Source organism: Meles meles, chromosome 13, assembly GCF_922984935.1.
Source record: "Meles meles chromosome 13, mMelMel3.1 paternal haplotype, whole genome shotgun sequence".
Lineage (NCBI taxonomy): Eukaryota > Metazoa > Chordata > Mammalia > Carnivora > Mustelidae > Meles > Meles meles.
The window spans coordinates 82,660,503-82,680,281 of NC_060078.1; the positions used below are offsets into that span (position 1 = coordinate 82,660,503).

Consider the following 19,779-nt stretch of genomic DNA (forward strand, 5'->3'; position numbering starts at 1 on the left):
TTTTTCTAGTCAGTTTTAAGTACTTGTTACAGACAAGATGCTGTCACCTGACACGCCACCACACATTTGCATAATTAATGAGGCTCCCTGGCCGTGGCTTGTGGGGTTTTGGAACGGTGTGGAACACCGGCAGTGTGAGGCTGACTCCGTCCTGAGCCAGCCGCTGCGGGAGCGACGGCAGCCCCTGGGGCCTCCTCAGCCTGCCTGAGCGCACACACGCAGGGTCAGAAGGGTCAGAAACGGGGGAGTGAGGCCCCCTGACCCCCTGCAGTGAGCTGCTTTTTCCCTAGAGGAGACGAGGCGAGCACAGGGAACCAGTGATGGGGCTTCTCAGGCTGGGATCTATCCCGGGGGCGGGAAGTCTGGTGCTGATGTGACAGACATTCCAGCAGCCCGTGAGCACTTCACGTGCGTCCGCTCCTGTTTCTCCCGAACTTGAGCCCGTGTGCGGTGCTGGGTCCGGCCTGCAGGGGCTGAGTTTCCCAGGCTCTCAGGGGGCCTGGTTGGGTGGGGCGGCCCTGCCTCCTGTGCCCCTGGTGTCCTGCAAAATTGTTGTGTCCTCCTAGTGGTGCCAATGAGCACGTAGTCAGTGCTGCCCGTGGCCTCGAGGTCAAGGTATAGGACATTAATCAAAGGTGCACAGTGTTACTTTGTCCTACTTACTAGTAGGATTGGGGAACCCGTGTGCTGACGGGGGTGCTCACTTGTCCTTCTGAACCATGGCTGCTCGCACGGAGATCTCTTCTTTCTTACCTGAACATTATGGTAGTTTACGTTTTCTGTGCCCTTTTACAAAGCTGTTATTGCTATTTTTATTCCTAGAGTACAGATTTTTTTTGTACTGCCTTTGTTTCGGTAGGTCAGTCATTCCTTTCTCTTTCTAATTAGCCAGCATTTATTGAGCACCTGCTGTGTGCCGGGTACTCATGGACACCAGGACTGCAGAGATGAACGAGACGCGTCATCTTTGGCAGTGGTTGTGACTCGGGGTAGATATTTTGATCCCCTGACTCAGGGTGGGTGGATGTGCTCCTTTGTTGACCTCTGTCTGTCTGTCTCTCTCTTTTAAGATTTTATTATTTGAGAGAGAGAGAGAGGAGGGGAGGCGAGGGGCAGAGAGAGAGGGAGGAGCAGACTCTGTACTGAGAGTGGTGCCTGACATGGAGCTCGAACCCAGGACCCTGGGATCATGACCTGAGCGGAAGGCAGAGGCTCAGCTGACTGAGCCCGCCAGGTGCCCTCTCTTGTCATCTCTGAAAGAGAACGTAGAATATATAATTTTAAAGATGAGAGCTCTGGAACCCAGTGTTTCCGTGCCACACTCCGTTTCATCTCGCAGAACCTGTGCAGAATCTGCTTCTTCAGTGGAGACTCCTTGTCTGCCTCCTGCTCTGGCCCTGGCCCACTCACCCCCCTGCTGCTTACCAGCCACCTGGCTCTCTGTCCCCAAGGGCCAAGCCTAGGGCCGCTCAGGGCCGTGTCTCTTCTGGGAAGGTTTATGCACCAGCTCACATGTTGTCCATCTTCTCAGAGACCTTGTCCAACCATTTAGACATTCATCCCTGTTCCACCATGCCCCTCTCATGCGTCATTGTCACCAGGTAAAAGGACTGGTTTGTTGGCGTCTCCCCAGCTAGAACAAATGCTTACTGAGTACCTCATAGACGGCAGGCCCTGTTGCGGGCACTGGGGAAATAACAGTGAGAAGTGTGCAGCGAAGCTAACGAATGATAAGCTGTGGTGACCTGGTGGGGATCGGGACTGTCCTCTGGGTTTGCTCGGCAGCGGGCACAGAGTAGACTGAGGGGATGAGGGGGGTTGTGGCTTGAACAACAGAGATGTATCTCCTCACGGTTCTGGCGGCTTGAGTCTGAGAGCAGCGCGCCAGCCCCCTGGGGTCTGGTGGGGATGCTCGTCCAGCTCGTGAACTCACAGGAGGAGAGCCCTGCAGTCTTGCTCTCTTTTTTCGAAGGGCACTAATTCTGTGGGGTTGGCGCTTCCCCGCTTAAGGCCTCACTAACCTTGAGCCCCTTCCTCCAGGCTGCATCTCCACTGTAGTCACATGGGCAGGGGTTAGGGTTCTAGGCCAGACTGGGGAGGGACACAACTCAGTCCATAGCAGTTAAGAAGAAGAACACGTCGGGGGAGGGGAGAGAGTGTGTCTGGGTTATAATTTACTGCGTTGGATGGTCTGGTCACCTCGGAGCAGGGCATCTGTCAGCCAAAACTTGAATGAAGGGAAGGAATGAGTTTCACCCACATCCAGGTATCCGGGGGAGGAGCTTTCTTGCCAGAGAACAAAATTTTGCATTCATGCGTTCCTTCTGCCTGAATTTATACTAGTGGATGTCATGAGGTAGGAACCTGTTCTGTTTTTCCATACTGATAGCCAGTTTTCTCAGGAATGGCCAGTCCCCACTGCACTGCCCTTTGCGTTATGTTTCCAGACCCCTTCGCTCCCATTGCCTCTGTGTGTCCCCAATGTTAAGCCTTGCTGTGGTCTTTGTGGTCATTTCCCAGGCACGGCTGGTCTCTAGGTTTGCAGAGCTCCTGCCTCCCCATTCTTCGTGCTCTTGAGCTTCCTCCACTCATGGCCGTGGGAATCCGCTTGCATGTTCTATGAGGAATCTCTTCCTTGAGGTTCTGATTGGAGTTACTTGAAATTTACAGGTTAATTTGAGCACTACTGGTCCCATTAGGAGGAGTCTTCCTCCTAGTGAACACACTCCCATTTTTCCATTTCTATGTCCTTTAATTCAGTGCAGTTTTGTCATGTTTTTGTAAAGGGTGGCCCTTGTAGATTTTTATGTGATATTGCCGTGACGGCGGTTGACAATGATATGGATTTCTCTTGCAGCCAAGGATAAATCTGAGAAAATATTCGCACTAGCCTTTGTAAAGCTGATGAGATACGACGGGACCACGCTGAGGGACGGGGAGCACGATCTCATCGTCTACAAGGTATGCTGCTTGCTTGGTGCCGTACTGCTGGTGTGGAGCCCCTCTCCTACTCCCTACTCCTCTCTGGGACTCCTCGGCTGAGCTGACGTTTCCTGTGTTTGTGAGAAAGCCACTCTCTAGTTTCACTTACCCGCATGCACATCTCCGATGACCAGCACTTTCGCTGTCCCTAATGAGAGAACAGGATGTGCAGTGAATGTTAACGTGAATGAATCTACACGAATAAGGGTAGCCATTAAAATAAACGGTTTCGGAAGTGATAAAGAGCAAACATGATGGTCAAAAAGATGAAGCATAGCGATGGATAGACAAGAAGTAGGGGTCGTCGATTGTGACTTGTGATTGTGATTAAACCCCCAGGCGGAGGCGAAGAAGCTGGAGGACGCCGCCACGTACCTGAGCCTGCCATCCACGAAAGCAGAGCTAGAGGAAAAGGCCCACCCGGCCACTGGCAGGAGCATGCAGAGTCTTGGAAACTGCACGATCAGCAAAGACTCCTTCCAGATCTCAACTCTCGTGTGCTCCACCAAACTTACCCAGAACGGTGAGTCTGCGGATGGCCCCGTGTTCACCCCGCAGTTTTCCTCCCTCAACCCCGTCCTTTTCGGGCTTCCAGCCCACTCTCCACTCCACGCGTCCTCCATGTGCTGATATTGGCTGGCACCGGTGTCCTTGGACTAGAAGGGGGCGTGGCACCCACCGCACCTGAAAATGTACTACAGTTTTGGTCTAAGCATTAACCTTATAGAGAGATAAACTATTGGGTTTGCTTTCAAAAAAGGTTTTCGGCCACAGGAAAGTAGCATGACGTAAGGGAAAACCCACGGGATTTGGAGTCAGATCAAAGACCTGGTGTGGAGCGCTTGCCGTGTGCTCACCCTGGAAGTGACCTTGAATGGGGGCCTGTGAAACTAAACCTCACTTCCCTCGTCTCCGCACACATGCGGGTGTGATATCTGCCTCAGAGGGCTTCGTGAGGGTGTGGGGGTTACACATGCCAGAGGATCTGAGCTACCCGCTCTGTGTGTGTGCCTTCCATCTCCCAGTTACTCGCCCAGAGAATCACCAGCTAGCTTTACTTTGAAAGGCTGGCTTGGCGGCCCAGGGCTCGCCTTTTTCCCTGTGCGCCGTGTGGATGCGGCAAGTCTGCCTCTGCACACTTCCTCCATTTACAGATTGCGTCCCCCACGTGTGGCCGTATCATGGGCATGCAGACGGACTGTGTCCTCTTTGAAACTCAGCTTGAAAATCCAGTTTTTTCTCTTCGCCACCCAATATGGATTTTGATTATAAATGTTGGTTGGTATCTTTAATTGTGTCCCTGGGGATTGTCCGTAAATCTTGACAGTAGTCTCGGATTTGTCAGAGGCACATTGTTTGGACTGTAACCGGATAAGCGCAGTGCAAAGGGACCCATCATCAGGAAGCCTGGCACCGGAGTGGAGAGCGGGCTGGGCCTTCCTGCTAGCCGTGCCTACTGCCTCCCTGCTGTTCCGGTGGCTTTACAGACTGGGCCTCCTCATCACTTGTCTTGTGAGTCAGCCATGATGGGGAGCGTGTCACTCAAATGCAAGAAGGCCATTTGGACGTGTCTCTCTAATGTTACCTTCATCATCACGGTTTGTCCGAAGTGTTATGAATTCTCCCAGCTGGTGGTGTGCGGTGATCTCCGTAAGCAAATGCAATCCCTTACCTGGGCATCATGCTCTGTGCAAGTGTGGGGAGGGCTGCAGAATGCACTGGGAGCGTGCAGCTTTTGTGCCCAGGGAGCACGTGGTCAGCAAAGCAGGTGCTGGTTTGGGACTGCATTATGGAAAGGGTGCCTCACGGGTCAAATGTTCTCTCTGGATATGGTCCTGCTAACTCCCTTCCTAGCCTGACTGCTGCACTGTCCAGGGCCTCATTAAACTCAGGGCAATCGCTGCCTCACTGGTGAGTCACTACCCCACATGTGTGGCACTCGGCTTTTCATGACATGCCAGACGAATGAGAGCTGCCGCGTTATGCCGTTTTCACTACGTAGGAAGTCACCCATCTTATGCTTGGGTCACCGCTCCAGAAGTACTTTTGGAAGTTGTTATTTGGAACTTGAACATGTTTTCCCCACCAAAACAGTGTTCCAAAGAGCAGTTAGGTTGGGAGGCCCACACACAGAATCCTTCTTAACCTACATATTGCTGGAGAAGGGGACTGTGAACCGGAAATCCCCCAAGGTATTAAGAAGCAGAAATCTCCCAGGGGTGTGAGGCCAGCCCCTCTTCATACCTTTCAGCTCCTTGGCTGTCATCAGTCACAGGGTAATTCCCTCCCTGGAACTGAGGGAGCGGGGGCCCTGCTCTCTGCAGCGGCTGTTGCTAGGCAACAAGGAAATTCCAGGGTGATGCTGCTCACACAGAGTCAAGGGGACATCTTTTGGCTCTCATTGCACACCTGCCCATGATTCTCCTTTTGGGATGGTGGTATGGCAGGTGATGTTGCAAGATGGAGCTGCCCCACTTGGCATCTGAGCAGTGAGTCTCAGATTCTCATTCTGGGAGTCATTTTTCTGCGTCCGTGATATGTTCCTGCAAAGTTCCGTTACTTAGGGAAAAGCGGTGGCTGAATTATTCATCGAGGTTTGTATTAAACATCTCTGTTGTCAGCATTACTGGATGCTATGGGGGATAAAAGGAGACGTATAGGATGTGATTCCTCTCTTCAATTAGCTTCCTATGTAATTAGAGAGAAGTCACAAAACAAAGAATGACCGTGGGCCAAACCATGGTGGCTCCCTGGAATGAGGGCTGGGTCGGGGAGCGCTGGTCTGATCAGGTAGCTGGAGGGTTGGTCGAGTTCTGTTTTCTTAAAACACACTGCCCCTCCTCAGAGGCCATCTCCCACTGTTCATTTGCCAGCTTTTCATTTTCTCAGGTTTGCCATACAGAGGTCAGCCTCAGCCTCCCTCATACCTAAGGTGCCACTAACTGCATGAATGGAATCCAGATTATTTGCTAGTTGCCATTAAAAACCAGATAAACAAACAGCTCTTATGGGCTGGAAATCTGCCATAACCTTGGGGCCAAGAGCAGGTCCAGGCAGGATGTGGCCTTTGTCATTACTTTCTTTTAGGAAGGAAAAAAACAGATGAATTTTCATTTAGAAATGAAAACATCTTAACTTTCACCATGAATGGTTAAAATTTTCGTTTCCTGATCGTCTTGTTGATGGACGCCTGCTGTGGTCCATCTTCTTGCTGGCCATCTTGCCTAGCACTTTCATCAGGCCACACCATTTAGTTCTGGTACCAGCCCTGAATCTGGCAACACTGTTGTAGTCATTGTGCAGATAGGTAAGCTGAGGTGGGGTTCCTTGTCTGGGGTCCCCTGATGGCGGAGTGGCCTGGTGGGTGTTTGAGTCTCTTACACGGTGGTTCAGCTCCTGTCCTCTCTGTTTCCACGGGTCCCCTTGCCAGATGCACTTGGGGGTAAGGACAAAGAAATGAGAACAAATGTTTAGGTGCTCATCACATAAATAATGCCTTTTGCATGGTTTCGTCCTTAATAGGTGTGTTGTGTTCCCTGAAATGCTACCTATTGCCAAAATGGTATTTTTCTTTCCAGTATTAATTAGGGTTTTTTTTTTTTTTAATGGAGGTACTTTGTGCAGCTGAAGTTTGTGCCCAATGAGCATAAATGGTAAATTGGATACACTTTGTTAATTGTGTTTTTTTCACATAATGGGATATAAGTATAACTTCCAGGGAAGATTGTGTAGGCCCATATTCTTTCCTAGCTATGCTGTGCATTCTGTCTTCATGCCTTCAAGAACATCTTGCTGCCTTAAACAGCGTCATTTCTGGACATTGTCTTCCGCATTTAGCCTGTAAAAATCCATCCATTCAGCCTATGGTTTTTCTGTTAGAAAACAAACAGAACACGCATTCAGCCCTAAGAAACGAGCAGCCTTGGAAGGCCAGGCCAGGCTGAGGGCAGCAGTTGCCCTGTGGTTCAGGCTCCCTGTGACCTTGCTGTTTCTGTACCTGAAGGTACATTTCTTATTTTATGTTATTTAATTAAAAACAACAACAACAACAAAAAAAAAACCTTGTTCTCAAGCGGGAAAAATCCATTTGGTGGAAGATTTCAAGGCCGTGCTTTGTGGGTGAACAGCCTTCTTCCAGACCCTCTCTGCTGGGCTGAGTCCACCTCCTTGCAGATTGGAGAGGCGAGTCCTTTTTCTTTAAGCTCCTGAATGCATTTTAAAAATGATTTATCTGGGGTGCCTGGGTGGCTCAGTTATTGGGCGTCTGCCTTTGGCTTGGGTCATGATCCTGGGATTCTGGGATCGAGCCCCGCATTGGGCTGTCTGCTCAGCGGGAAGCCTGCTTTCCCCCTCTCCCAGTCCCCCTGCTTGTGTTCCTTCTCTCACTGTGTCTCTGTCAAATAAATAAACAAAATCTTAAAAAAAAAAAAGAGATTCATCTATTTATCTGAGAGAGAGAGAGATAGGAGACTTATGAGTGTGGGGAGGGTAGGGGGAGGGAGAGAGAGAGAGAGAAAAATCTCAAGTAGACTCCCCATTGAGCATGGAGCCTGCTGTGGGGCTCGATCGCAGGACCTTGAGATCATGACAGGAGCCGAAATCAGCAGTTGGCCACCCAACCTCCTGAGCTACCCAGGTGCCCCCCAAATGCATTATTAAGCTTCAGTGTGGAAATCATTTCACACGAAATGTCGTTGGAAATAATGAATTCAGCCATACTTGGTGTCAGGTATGTTCTAGAAAGAAATGAAGTATGGAGCAGACAAATGTTTCCAAATAGGATGGATTTTTCTTTTTCAACATTCTGTCGCAACCCGCACCTGCTCTGTGATGAAGGGAGACAAAGCTGCTGAGGAAGTGATCTTGGTTCTGTGCTTTCAGTGGACCTGCTGGGGCTGCTGAAGTGGCGTTCCAACACCAGCCTGCTGCAGCAGAACCTGAGGCAGCTGATGAAGGTGGACGGCGGCGAGGTGGTGAAGGTAACACACGGGGCCGGGGGGCTTGCTCCGTTTCTCTTCTCCGTGGGAGCAGATCTAGGCACCGCCCCCACGGTGGCATGGGCTCCTGGCTATAATCCCTTGATCGGACGTGGACACGGACCTAGAAGTGGACAGGCTCCGGCTTGGATTCCGGTTGGGGGAGCCATCTGGCTTCCCGCTGATGGGCTCTGGGGTCAACCCAGTCTTGGGTTCTGGCCCTTCTTCTAGTGGGTCCTCCCTGGAGGACGGACAAAGGTGAAAAATCTCTTCCAGGCTTACTTCCTCTTGCTATGTAAAGGAGACCGTGATAATGCCTTCTCATAGGGTTATTCAGAGGTTCATGAAACCTGTATCCTGGATCTGGCACATGGGGGCCCTAGCATTCAGTCCTATTATTATCATCTTATCAGCATTATTACCATCCGCATTATTATTAGTCCTGGCTCATGAGTCACCTAGAACTTCTGTGATTGACCTGGAGAGATGGGTGGTGTGGCATGAGGATCACAGCCGTTTTTGTTCCCCTTGTGATCTTGGACTCATTTCTTAACCTTACACAGAGCAGGCTCTGGAAGAGTGTCAGGTCAGAGTGGGGTGACCCGAGATCCCTTGGAGAGCCCCAGTTCTGTAATTAATTCTTCTTTAGGGAATTGCTGCTTCTGATACTAGGCTGTTCTTGCCTCTCAGTGGCTCTGATGATGTCTCCTTTTTTTTTTTTTTCTTTTTAAGACTTATTTATTTATTTTAGAGAGAGAGAGAGAGAGAAAGAGAGCGAGAGAGCATGAGTGGGATGGGCAGAAAGAGAGGGACAAAAAAATCTCAAGCAGAGTCTGTTTTGAGCGTGGAGCCTGACATGTGTCTTGATCCCCTGATCCTGAGATCATGACCTGAGCTGCAACCAAGAGTCAGACACTCATCCAACTGTACCACCTAGAGGTCCGGACTTTTCCTTTTATATTAGGAAACCCATTTCCTGTTTTAGGAGGCCCCATTTGGTCTGCAGACGATAAGCTGGTGCACACTTGCGGTGTTCTGTTAACGAGGTGTCTATAGCCAGGTCTTTCCTTCCCTGGCTCAGTCCTTCGCTCTCCGTGAGAGATGATTGCAGGAGACTGCCTTATCTCTGTAAAAATTAATTACTTAAAATGGCCTTAATTAAGCAGCAGTGTGGTTAACTTCAGTATAAATTAATTTGGTTGCACCACTTTCTGAGATTCATTGTATAACCATTCAAACATCTCCTTGCTAATCTTCTAATTTTAATCATCTTTTTAGGTTCTTGTCTGTTACCTCTGGCTTGGACAATGTTAATTGCATTTTAAACTTCCTGGGTTCTGTAACTTCCCTGATTCAGATGGAAACTGGGTGAATAAGTTAATGTAACTTTAGAAGATACACGGTTAATGAGATTTTGTCCTTTTTCATTTTTAAATCCCTGTATCACATAAGGAATTAGCTGTATTTCTGTTGGCCTATTGTTACACGTAAGGAGAAGATCTAGAACCATCTTGTCTTACTGTTGTCCTGCACTCCCCTGACCTAATCTATTATCAAACCCTGTTGTTCAGCTCTGGAGATGGTTTTCACCAACCCCTTCCCTCCCGCGTGCACTGGTACCAGCAGGTCTGGATGACCTGTCCATCCATTGCTGGGGCATCCTTTGTACCCTGTTGGCCCAGAGAGGTGAGAGGACCTGTCTAAGGCCACACAGATTGTTAATGGGAGGCAGGGTTCCCAGCGTGCATGGTGTTCCTTTTCCTCTGAGGACATCACAGACTGAGCTTCTTATGCTCCTCCAAGGCCCTCTCCGACGCTTACGTCCATTTATAACTGGTAGGAGAGAGATGACTTGATGCAGTAAAAACAGTGTGGGCTTATTTAGTAAAAGATACAGGTGCCGATCTTGGTGTAAAATGAAAATGGTGATTATTTTGGGCCTCCAGTGCCTAGCCTTTGAGAGAGGGCAGGTGTCAAAAGGAGTGTGTTCGTGGCTCTGTGTGCGGGCCCTCCTTGGGGATCCTGGCATCCCTGTGCGTCTGTGGCTGCACAGCCTGGTGCGGCTCCTGCTCTATGTGGCCATGTTTCTGGGCTACTGACTATGTCATTTGTCTGGCTGGGCGGGGTAGTTTACTGCAGGGACTCTGTGAACCAAGACGAGCCAGAGCTTGGCACCTGGTGAGCCCATTGGTGGTAACACGGGGCAGATGGTGTAAAGGTTTGACCTTTGTAAAGGTTTTACAGACTGAAGATGCTAGGAGATAATACAAAAGTAACGAGGTGGTGTGGGCCCCAGTAACTGTGGGCTGGGGAAGCCCTGATGTCCAGACCAGAATATCGGGGTGAATTTCATTCTCCTGGTGCTTGTATGTGGTACTTTCTGGTATAAAATAGGTGGTGGGTGGGTAGCAGAGTAGAATGAGGGTTTGGGGCATCTAGCTGGCTGGTCAGAAAAGCATGTGCCTGTCGATCTTGGGGTTGTGAGTTCAAGCCCTACGTTGGGGGTACAGATGGCTTAAATTAAAACTGAAAAAGAAAAAGAACATAATGAGGTTTTTATGCTCTGGTGGATCTCAGATCTCTAACTGGGTTTGGGAGTACGTTCCCCTTACTGAGGGAGATCTTAGCATTGGGTTTGGAGTTAGACAAAGTTTCACAGCCCGAGGTGGAGCTGTGGGGCAAGCGCTGATTTTGGGAGCAGGCCCTGGTGATTTGGTTCCTCAGTCTGAGTGCTCTAACCATTGGAGACCCACTGTGGGGACCTAAGGGTCTCTGTGGTTCTGTGTTGTGTGCATGGGCTGAGCCTTCCAGGAAGAACCTGGACTGGACATCCCATTCAGGCATCTCTTTGACACTGTTGCTGTGGGACCCTCTAGCCTGTTCTTTTGTTTTGCGTAACAGCTTCATGGGATAGAATTCACACAGCACGAAGTGCACTTAATTTCCGTGGTGGCGGTATGCTCAGGAGTTGGTGCCACCGTCTCCACTGTCTGGTTCCAGAACATTTCCATCACGAGAAAGCAACCCTGTAAGCCGTGGGCAGTGGGCAGTAACTCCCTCCTGTCTCTGCCATCATATCTGCTTTCTGTCTCTATGGATTTGGCTTATCAGATGACTTTTTATTATTTTATATAAATTGAGAATTATACAATCTGTAGCCTTTTGTGACTGGCTTCTTTCAGTTAGTATATTTCAGAGCGCAACATGCCACGTGTTAGAATGTCATCCCTTTCTGTGGCTGTGTAACAAATATTCCGATGTATGGATTCGTTCTCCCGTTTCAGCTGGTGGGCATTTGGGTGTTTGCCACATTTTGACATTTATGAGTCAAGCTGCCGTGAATATTTGTGTACAGGTTTTTGTGTGACATCTGTTTTCTGTTCATTTGGATACATGCCTACGAATGATTGCTCGTGCGGCAAAGGTACATTTAACCCTTGGAGGATCTGTCACCTTGTGTTCGAAACCATCGTAGTATTTTACATTTCCACCGGTAATGTGCAAGGGCTCCAGTTCCCCCGCATCCATGCCCACACTGACTGTACTGCTCAAGTCCTGATGATTGCTTGTTCAGTGGGTGTGAAGTCACATCTCACCATGGTTTGGGTTTGCATGTCCCTGATGACTCATGGTGACATATCTATACTTTATTCTCTTTTATGTCCAGTATTCCATCATGTGGCCTTCTTCCTATTCTTGAACTCCCTCACTAATGGGGAACTCATTACCTCCAAGATAGTCTTTCTTGGTCTGTCTTACACTTCTTCCAGGAGAAGATGGAGATAGGATCGGAAGCCAATTTCTAGTGTGACTTTGGTGTCTCCTGATTTTATTTCATTCTTTCATTAATTCATGATGGTTTGTCGTTTTGGGCTCTAATATTTGTTTGATGAATTACAGTAGGGCTATAAAAGGAATTGGTAAATTCCTCTTGAATAAAACATGCTTCCTCGTGTTCTGCCGGGTGCCCCAGTTTCACAGTCCCTTGCCTCTTCCATCTGTGGGCATCTGGGTCTGTGGAAGGTCCTTCATGATACTCGGCTGGACGTTTGTCCCTGTGCGGCTTCTGCCCACTCCTTAGCTCAGGTCCTACACGCAAGAGTTTGGGATGAGGCAGAGCCAGTCTTCTGAGAGCTGCTGTTGAGCTCTTTGTCCCCAGACTGGTGAAGACCGAGAAAAGGGTTGGGAAAGTCTTACGGGGAGGGGACCATAGGGCGTTTCCCTGTTGCCCATCCTCCTCTGCTTGGCGCAGGGTGCCATGCCTTTGTTCTGAGTTCATTCATCTCGATTTTTGTCTTGTGCATCGCATGGCTGGGAAGAGCCCCTGAAGTGTGTGGCTTCATTGGTGACATTTGGGAAAGGTGGGTGTTTGGAGAATGGCCAAAGAGGGTAATTATTCTAGGTTGGGGGAAAGCGAGGTGAGTTTACTCTGTCTGCTGACATTTTGTGTGTTTCTAGTTCCTCCAGGACACCTTGGACGCCCTCTTCAACATCATGATGGAGAACTCTGAGAGCGAGACGTTTGACACGCTAGTGTTTGATGCTCTGGTAAGAGGCCTCTGCGTTTCATCTGCTCAGGTGTGGAGGAGCTTTTCATGCTCCAGTGTGTGAGGCTGGGGGAGGGGATCCCTCCCGGTCACCTTGGGAGTGTTTTCTGTTGTAAATCCAGTCAAAGCAGTTGGGCTGTGAGGCAGTCGCTTTCAGCGGGACAGTGTAGTTCGGCCAAGGTCGTTTCTGAGGTAGAAAGAGGGACTGTCCGAAAATGTTCTAGTTCACGGACGCCCAGCAGTGCCGCTGATTCAGATGCGGCCTGCGTTATTTTACTAACGAACGTATTGATTCGCCCAACAGGTATTTATCATTGGACTAATTGCTGACAGAAAATTTCAGCATTTTAATCCTGTTCTGGAAACCTACATTAAGAAACACTTCAGCGCAACACTGGCCTACACGTAAGTTCGTTTTTGTTGTTTCAAAACCAATGCTTTGTTTTGTGAGTTTGTTACTAAGTGCCTTTTTCATGTACTTTTGTCTGTGGCTGTGTACGTGCCCCCTGCCCCCAACTCTGAATTTACTGGGATAATTTTTATTGTTGTTCCCCTCGTAACAGACTTAGAAATCTTGTTGAAAGAAGATACATGAGAAATTATCTCACCATTCCGGAATAAATTCTTGTTCTCCTCTCTACCTTCCATTTGTCTTTGAAATTTTCAGTTTATGCTCGATGAGACTGATCTGTGCCTCACGGCAGCCTCCCAACCAGCTTTTGGCAAATGAATAAATGGATGTGTTCCTGCTTTGAGATTATTGGTTGTTTAGTGTGAATAAAATTCAGTTTTGTACCTCTTAGTGTATCTTTTTGTTTAAAAAAAAATTTTTTTTTTCAAAGATTTAATTTATTTATTTGACAAAGAGAGACATCACAAGTAGGCAGAGCAGCAGGCAGAGAGAGAAGGGGAAAGCAGGCTTCCCCGCTGAGCAGAGAGCCCGATGCGGGGCTTGATCCCAGGACTCTGAGATCATGACCCAAGCTGAAGGCAGAGGCCCAACCCACTGAGCCACCCAGGCGCCCCTCTTTAAAAAATTTTTTTTTTTAAAGATTTTATTTATTTATTTATTTGACACAGAGAGACACAGTGAGAGAGGGAACACAAACAGGGGAAGAGAGAGAGGGAGAAACAGACTTCCCGCCGGGCAGGAAGCCCGATGCTGGGCTCCATCCCAGGACCCTGGGATCATGACCTGAGCCAAAGGCAGATGCTTAATGACTGAGCCACCGAGACGCCCCATATTTTTTTTTTCTCTCTTTAAAGAGGGCCTTCCTTTTTATTCTAGATGCCTCAGCTGTAACTAACTTATATTCTGACTGCCCACCCACCTGCTCTGAACCTGCCCCAACAACCCCATACCTTCTACCGGGCATCTCTCCGCAGCCAGAGCAAATGCTGTATGTCCAGGCCTACGAGGCGGCTCGCCTGGTGTAGACCAGCACCGTCCGGGAACCCGGCTTCACCTGTAGCTCTGTCGCTTACAAGTTTAAATTTCTGAATCTCTCTGGCCCTCAGCCTTCTCCTCAGTAAAATGGGCACGATCTTACGGTTTCTTGAGACTTTTAATGAGTTATTACACGTTAAGTATTTGGAGTAATCCTTGGCACTTAGAAAGCTCGAAGCCATTGTTATGTTTCATTATTACTAGAATGGTTAGGATGAGTTCCTCTGCCTCTCTCACGGTGGGATTTATTGGCATTTATTCCAACTTTGAATTGTGTGTATGTTGCAATGAAAAAAAGATGTAAATAATTCCTTTAAGAACATCCCTCCCCTGAGAATCACTAGAAACGGTCTTTCAGTGCCAGTGGCTTAAGTCAAAGCTTGCGTGTGCATTGACTGTATTTAAGTCAGAATCTGTTTCCTTGCCCGAACGCAGCCACGAACTCAAGGTCAGAAGGTCTGATGCTAGCTGTCTGCGGGACATTGGTCATCCTGTCCTGGGCTTTTTTCATGTCTGCCTTGAGTGGCTGAGTGGGCAGAGAGCTGCCACGTCCGCATGCACACAGAACAAGCTGCCACTGGTCCTTTGTGCTTGCTAATAAATGTTTGTTTCAAGCAATCTGTTCTCTTCATGGAGATGTCTAGTGTGACCATACTTTGGCCAGTTCCTTTCAGACCTTGGGGAGGGCAGACCAGGTGGCGCCATCTTGCTGTGGTGACCAAGCAGGGACTCCTCATGGGCCATGATCTCCCTCTGAGTCACGTTCACATATCTGTGTCTTTACTGAAATGTGGCCACATGGCTCTTCTCAGATTAGCTTCCGTATTAGAGTTTCAGAGAGTGAGCACAGTGACTAAGCCTTCCATGCTGCCTTCCAGACCTTCTGTTGGCACCGCTTTCTCTGTGCCTTTGTCATAGGTGGCGAAGTGAATGTCAGGGAGTCTCCGGCAAGTTACTGAATGGAAGAAACAGAGTCCCGCTCTGTCTTTAAGACAGGATGGCACTGATCCGAGACTCGGTATCCTCCCATTCAGCCCCTGTGATATGCAGAAAAGGAGATTCATTGGAAAATATCCTTATCATGTTCTGATAAAGTAGCAGCTCCAAGCGGCTCCTTGGCAGTGTGAATCTGAGTTTTTAAGCTTCGAAATACCAAGGAGATAACTGATTCACACAGCTCTAACCGAATCGTGGAAGGTTGGCTCTGCGTTAATGGAGTGCTCGTGGTGGTCGCTGGGCCGGGGGACGCCCTGGTAGTAAGGTTCATCACGGAGGGTCTCCCCGCCACTGCTCCTCCAGAAGCCTCGGCAGGCACAGATGTAGGTTGGACTCTCTCCGAGATAGTTACTTATGTCTTTCCTTGTGTAATGTTGAGATCTTCTGACTTGCTCCAGAAAGGATTCTAAGAGAACTGAAAGGTGCCTGGGCTGTAGTCCTTACCTGCCAGTGCTCCGGGAACCTCCCTGCACGGGTGGTCTGGGTGCTGGAGCCCTAGCAGGCGCTGGTCCTGGCAAGAAGGGAGGGAGGCATCTGCTTCGGGGACTGTTCTTCCAGAAAACCAGCAGGGGCAGGCTCCTTTTTGTCCACAGAACTACTTTTCCTGGAGGTGGTGCAGGTCTTGCCTCCTCTTACCTGATGCCCCGTTCAGTCTGCTCCTTTCAGCTAGTGCCGATGCTTCATCTTTCTGCTATTGAAGATGGTCTGGCTCACAGGGATGTGGGTCGTTGGACTTCCTTATTTATTTTCCAGATCTTGGTCATTCTCTTCCCAGATCCATACCCATCCCTCCCTCCGTCCCTTCCATCCATCCATCTGTCTGTCTATCTATCCATCTATCTATGTATCTGTCATCTATCTATTTATTTATTTTTGATTAGTCTGTTGGGAAAATTCCAAAGACGTGTTCTATGGAGTATATGTTTGGGCCGTCTATGGGTTTAATAAGAAAAGGTGTCTGGTCAAGAAGCTTGAGAAAATAAGTTAAATCAGGTGAAACAGGTTTTACGGCAGGAGTTTAGGTGTTCTCCTGTGCCTTGAGAACCACCAGAAGACATGTGTGATGAGTTCCCTGTCCCGGCATGGGAACCTAGGGAGCCTGTGTGGAGAGGGCCTCTCTGACCTTGCTTCTTCCCCACACCTTTCAGGGGGCTGCTCCTCTCAGAGTGTCAGCCTCCTTTGCTGGGGTTCTGCAACCTGATGAGTGTTACAAATGAATTCACACGCACTTAGCCACCGCACTTAGCCACCCGGAAGCTCTTGGTTGTGATTTATCCAGACAGGGGTTATGTTCAGGACTGTTCAGAGGTCCTCCTCCATGCACGTTAGAGCAGCTCCTGTGGGCATCTTGTAACAGTCTCCACTCACACTCTGTTACGGCCGGGCTCACAGCCCAGCTGGAGGTGCCAGCGGGGCCCGAGCAGGGTGTTTTTATGAGTATGATGAATATTTAAAAAGCCACAGTGAGTTCTTGTTGATGACATGAACAGTTGGGGGTCAGAGAAGTTTGGTTAATGGGCTAATCTTGTTGGTGGTTGTCCTGTAGGCTGCACATATATGGCTAATTTTTGGAGAATTAGAGTGCAGACCGATACATTAAACCCTGAAACTCCACTGAAGTTAATTTAGCTGTTCTTTTATGATGTAGAAGCACAGCTTGGGGGTCAGCCTCATGAACAGTGAACAACGATTATTAGTTTATGGGCCAGTAATAGTAGAAAATGTAGATGTTTGGGCAGAATTAAAAATTGATTATTGTCACCGCTGCCTCTATCATTGGGGAAAAAAATGCACGCTCGATGTTGAAAAAAGCATTGCAAAAATATATTTGGCGATGGAGAAAATGTCTTCAGGTTTATTTAGTGTTGGGAAAGGTAGTTTATCTCCCCAACCCTGGGCTTCTTGACTTGTAAATTAGGGATAATATACCTGTTCTTGTGCCCAATTATTATTATTATACTCCAAAATAGTACTTGTCTTATTATGTTATTGTGACAGTTAAATTATATAATACATCTAAATGCTTAGAAAAACATCCAAAACATAGAAAAGCAGTTTTTCAATGTTCAGTTCTCACTCCTGAGTGTTTTTTATGGCTCACTTTTCATCTGTTTCGAATACATTTTATAAATACACGTCTACTGACAAAGGTGAACCAAAATAACAGTAGCTCACTTATGTATTTCTGTCCCAGTTAAGAACTGAGATACTGGGGGCGCCTGGGTGGCTTAGTGGGTTGAACCTCTGCCTTCGGCTCGGGTCATGATCCCAGGGTCCTGGGATGGAGCTCTGTATTGGGCTCTCTGCTCAGCGGGGGAGCCTGCTTCCCTCTCTCTCTGCCTGCCTCTCTGGCTACTTGTGATCTGTCTGTCAAATAAATAAATAAAATCTTAAAAAAAGGAATTGAGATACTATAATCTTTTGAACTTACTAATTAATTTGTGATTCCGCTGTGATTAGGAAGCTGACAAAAGTGTTAAGGAACTACGTGGACAATGCCGAGAAGCCAGGAGTAAGCGACCAGCTGTACAAAGCCATGAAGGCTTTGGAGTACATCTTCAAGTTCATCGTGCGCTCTAGGATCCTGTTCAATCAGTAAGTGTTGTCTGTGTCAGCCCTCCTAGGGGATTTTGGGAGATCTTTTACTTCCTTCCTTTCCCTTGTCTGTCTTCCTCCCTCCCCCCTTCCTTTCTCTCCTTTTTCCTTCCTGGTTTTGTTGTCTAGTGTGACAGGACCATGGGAAATGGCCGTCCTGCACTGGGGCTTCCTTCTCTTTGGGTGACTGCTGCCCGGTCTGTGAAAGGCAGGCACAAGCCGGAGCAGTGAGTCCTGTTCTCACGTCTGGAGTTTGTGCATGTGAGTAGTGCACTGACCCTGGAAAGTATTCCACTTTGGTCAGAGGTCTTGCAGGGTATGCGCAAGGATTCTGACGTTCCTTTCAGTTTATCTTCCAACGGAACAAAAGCCTCCAAAGAGCAAACAGTCGAAACAAGCGATAACAACAAAAGGCCAAAACCAAGTTAAATTGCCTCCCTGGGGAAGACTGTGGGGCTTCCTCGCCTTCTTTCCTGCAGCCAGAATGCTCTTGTGTTCTGGAGCGATAGGGTCCCCTGTGGAGTTGGCAGGGCAGTGGACACTTAGCTGTTTAGCTCAGCGACTTCTTTCTCATCTTCTCTGGCTGAATTTATGCATTGTTTTTGAACTTTAAAGTGGATTGGGGTGCTGATGACTTTGTTATTTTCTGGAGGACGTTAATATTTTTCCAGATAACTGTGCGAAAAGCAGAGCTCCAGGTGGCCCACGGTGCGTAACTGTTTGCCCGGCGAGATGTGGAAGCAGGATAGACTGAGTGTTGAGTGTTGCAGTGACTCTCTCTGCGTGTTTCTTTGGGAGGTCAGCTGCTATCAGTGATGTTGGTTCACGCTGATTATTCAAGGCTGATGTTCTTGTCGTGAGTTCTACACACAGAGGTGGAGTTTCACAAAATGACATCCCTGTCACTTAGAGGACACACATCGCCTTTTAAAAGCACAGTGCTCTTGAAACTTGTGAGTGAAAACTGGTCCTTGAACCAGTGTAGACCCAAATCAGTCCCTCGCTCTTTGTCTGCACTCTCTCTTTGTTGGCCTAGGTGGCCTTCTCCAGAAGGGCCCAGGAGAAAGGGAGGGTATTCAGAATCCAATCTTGTGCATACGATGGTGCAAAAAAAAAGCCAGAGGAACAAGTTATTGACTGTGTGTAGATCTGGAGAAGTCCTACACAGGGTAGGACCCACACTGATGACAGTGGTGATCAGCGGTTACAGCCCGTGTGTTGCTGGTTAAGGATCATTGTGCTTGTGTTCTCTGTGGAGCTGATATGATGTAGACAGCAGTCTCTACACTGCCATTTGATTGTATGAAGACAGCAGTTTGAGGTCATCATGCTGTCATTGAGGAAGGCATGGAAGCCATGCTCTTTCATTTTGCTGATTATGGGTAGGCATGAATCTTGCTGTAGACTCTTTTTATTTTTTTTCTTTAAGATTTTATTTATTCATTTCACAGAGAGAGAGAGAGAGAGAATGCGCTAGGATGAGTGGTAGGGGGGAACAGACTCCCTGCTGAATGGGGAGCCTGATGCAGGGCTCAATCCCAGGACCCTGGGGTCATGACCTGTGCCAAAGGCAGATCTGACTAAGGCTGAGCCACCCAGGTGCCCCTAAGCTTTCTCTTTTCTTTAGGGTCAAAGCCATTGATGATTTTCCCACTGTCAGTTGTGAAAGATGACAAAGTAATGTAGGTTTTGTTTTCCTGGATTTTTTTTTTTTCTAATAAAGTTAATTCTATGAAAATGAACTTCTTGGTACCCTCTATGTTCCTTTTGTGGATTTCCCCACTAATTTAAATCATTATTTGCTCTAAACCAAAATGTACACTAAGGTGCGAGCATGAACTTGAAAGAACAGTGTAGTTGGGTAATATGTATGGATTTTGTCATGTTTTGTTTCAAAGAATCTTCATCTTGTACAATGTATAGTCAGTATGACATTGCGTCAGGAGTTCGATGATGCTCATTTTCTTGAGCACACTGCTGACTTTCCTTCTCATTTGGGGATTAGGATTCAAAAGAAGTGTGCATTGATAATCTATGTTTCTGTTATTGTGGTAAATTCTTTAATCTTTTATGAAATAATGTGGCTAGAAAAGATTGGGGTCATCCAAGTGGACCAGTGGCGGTTATTTCTTTCTCTTAATCTCTTTCAATCTTTAAGTACAAATGGTGTGATATCTTAGAACCATGGTCCATAAATTGTTGAATTTGATCAGTCTTATAGAGGTTAGGAATGTGA

General features: G+C 48.0%; 1 protein-coding gene across 3 annotated transcripts in view; it reads left to right on the forward strand.

The window, feature by feature from the left end:
• Positions 1 to 19,779, forward strand: part of DOCK1 (dedicator of cytokinesis 1) — a 489,703-nt gene that overhangs the window by 101,335 nt on the left and 368,589 nt on the right. For all 3 annotated transcript variants that reach the window (XR_006821218.1, XM_046026751.1, XM_046026752.1), the window contains exons 17-22: positions 2,858 to 2,961; positions 3,322 to 3,505; positions 7,864 to 7,961; positions 12,417 to 12,506; positions 12,810 to 12,910; positions 17,409 to 17,543. Coding sequence is in view for 2 of the 3 variants with exons in the window: in XM_046026751.1 (XP_045882707.1) it covers positions 2,858 to 2,961; positions 3,322 to 3,505; positions 7,864 to 7,961; positions 12,417 to 12,506; positions 12,810 to 12,910; positions 17,409 to 17,543 (712 nt within the window). In the remaining variant the exon portion in view is untranslated. The remainder of the gene's footprint in view (positions 1 to 2,857; positions 2,962 to 3,321; positions 3,506 to 7,863; positions 7,962 to 12,416; positions 12,507 to 12,809; positions 12,911 to 17,408; positions 17,544 to 19,779) is intronic.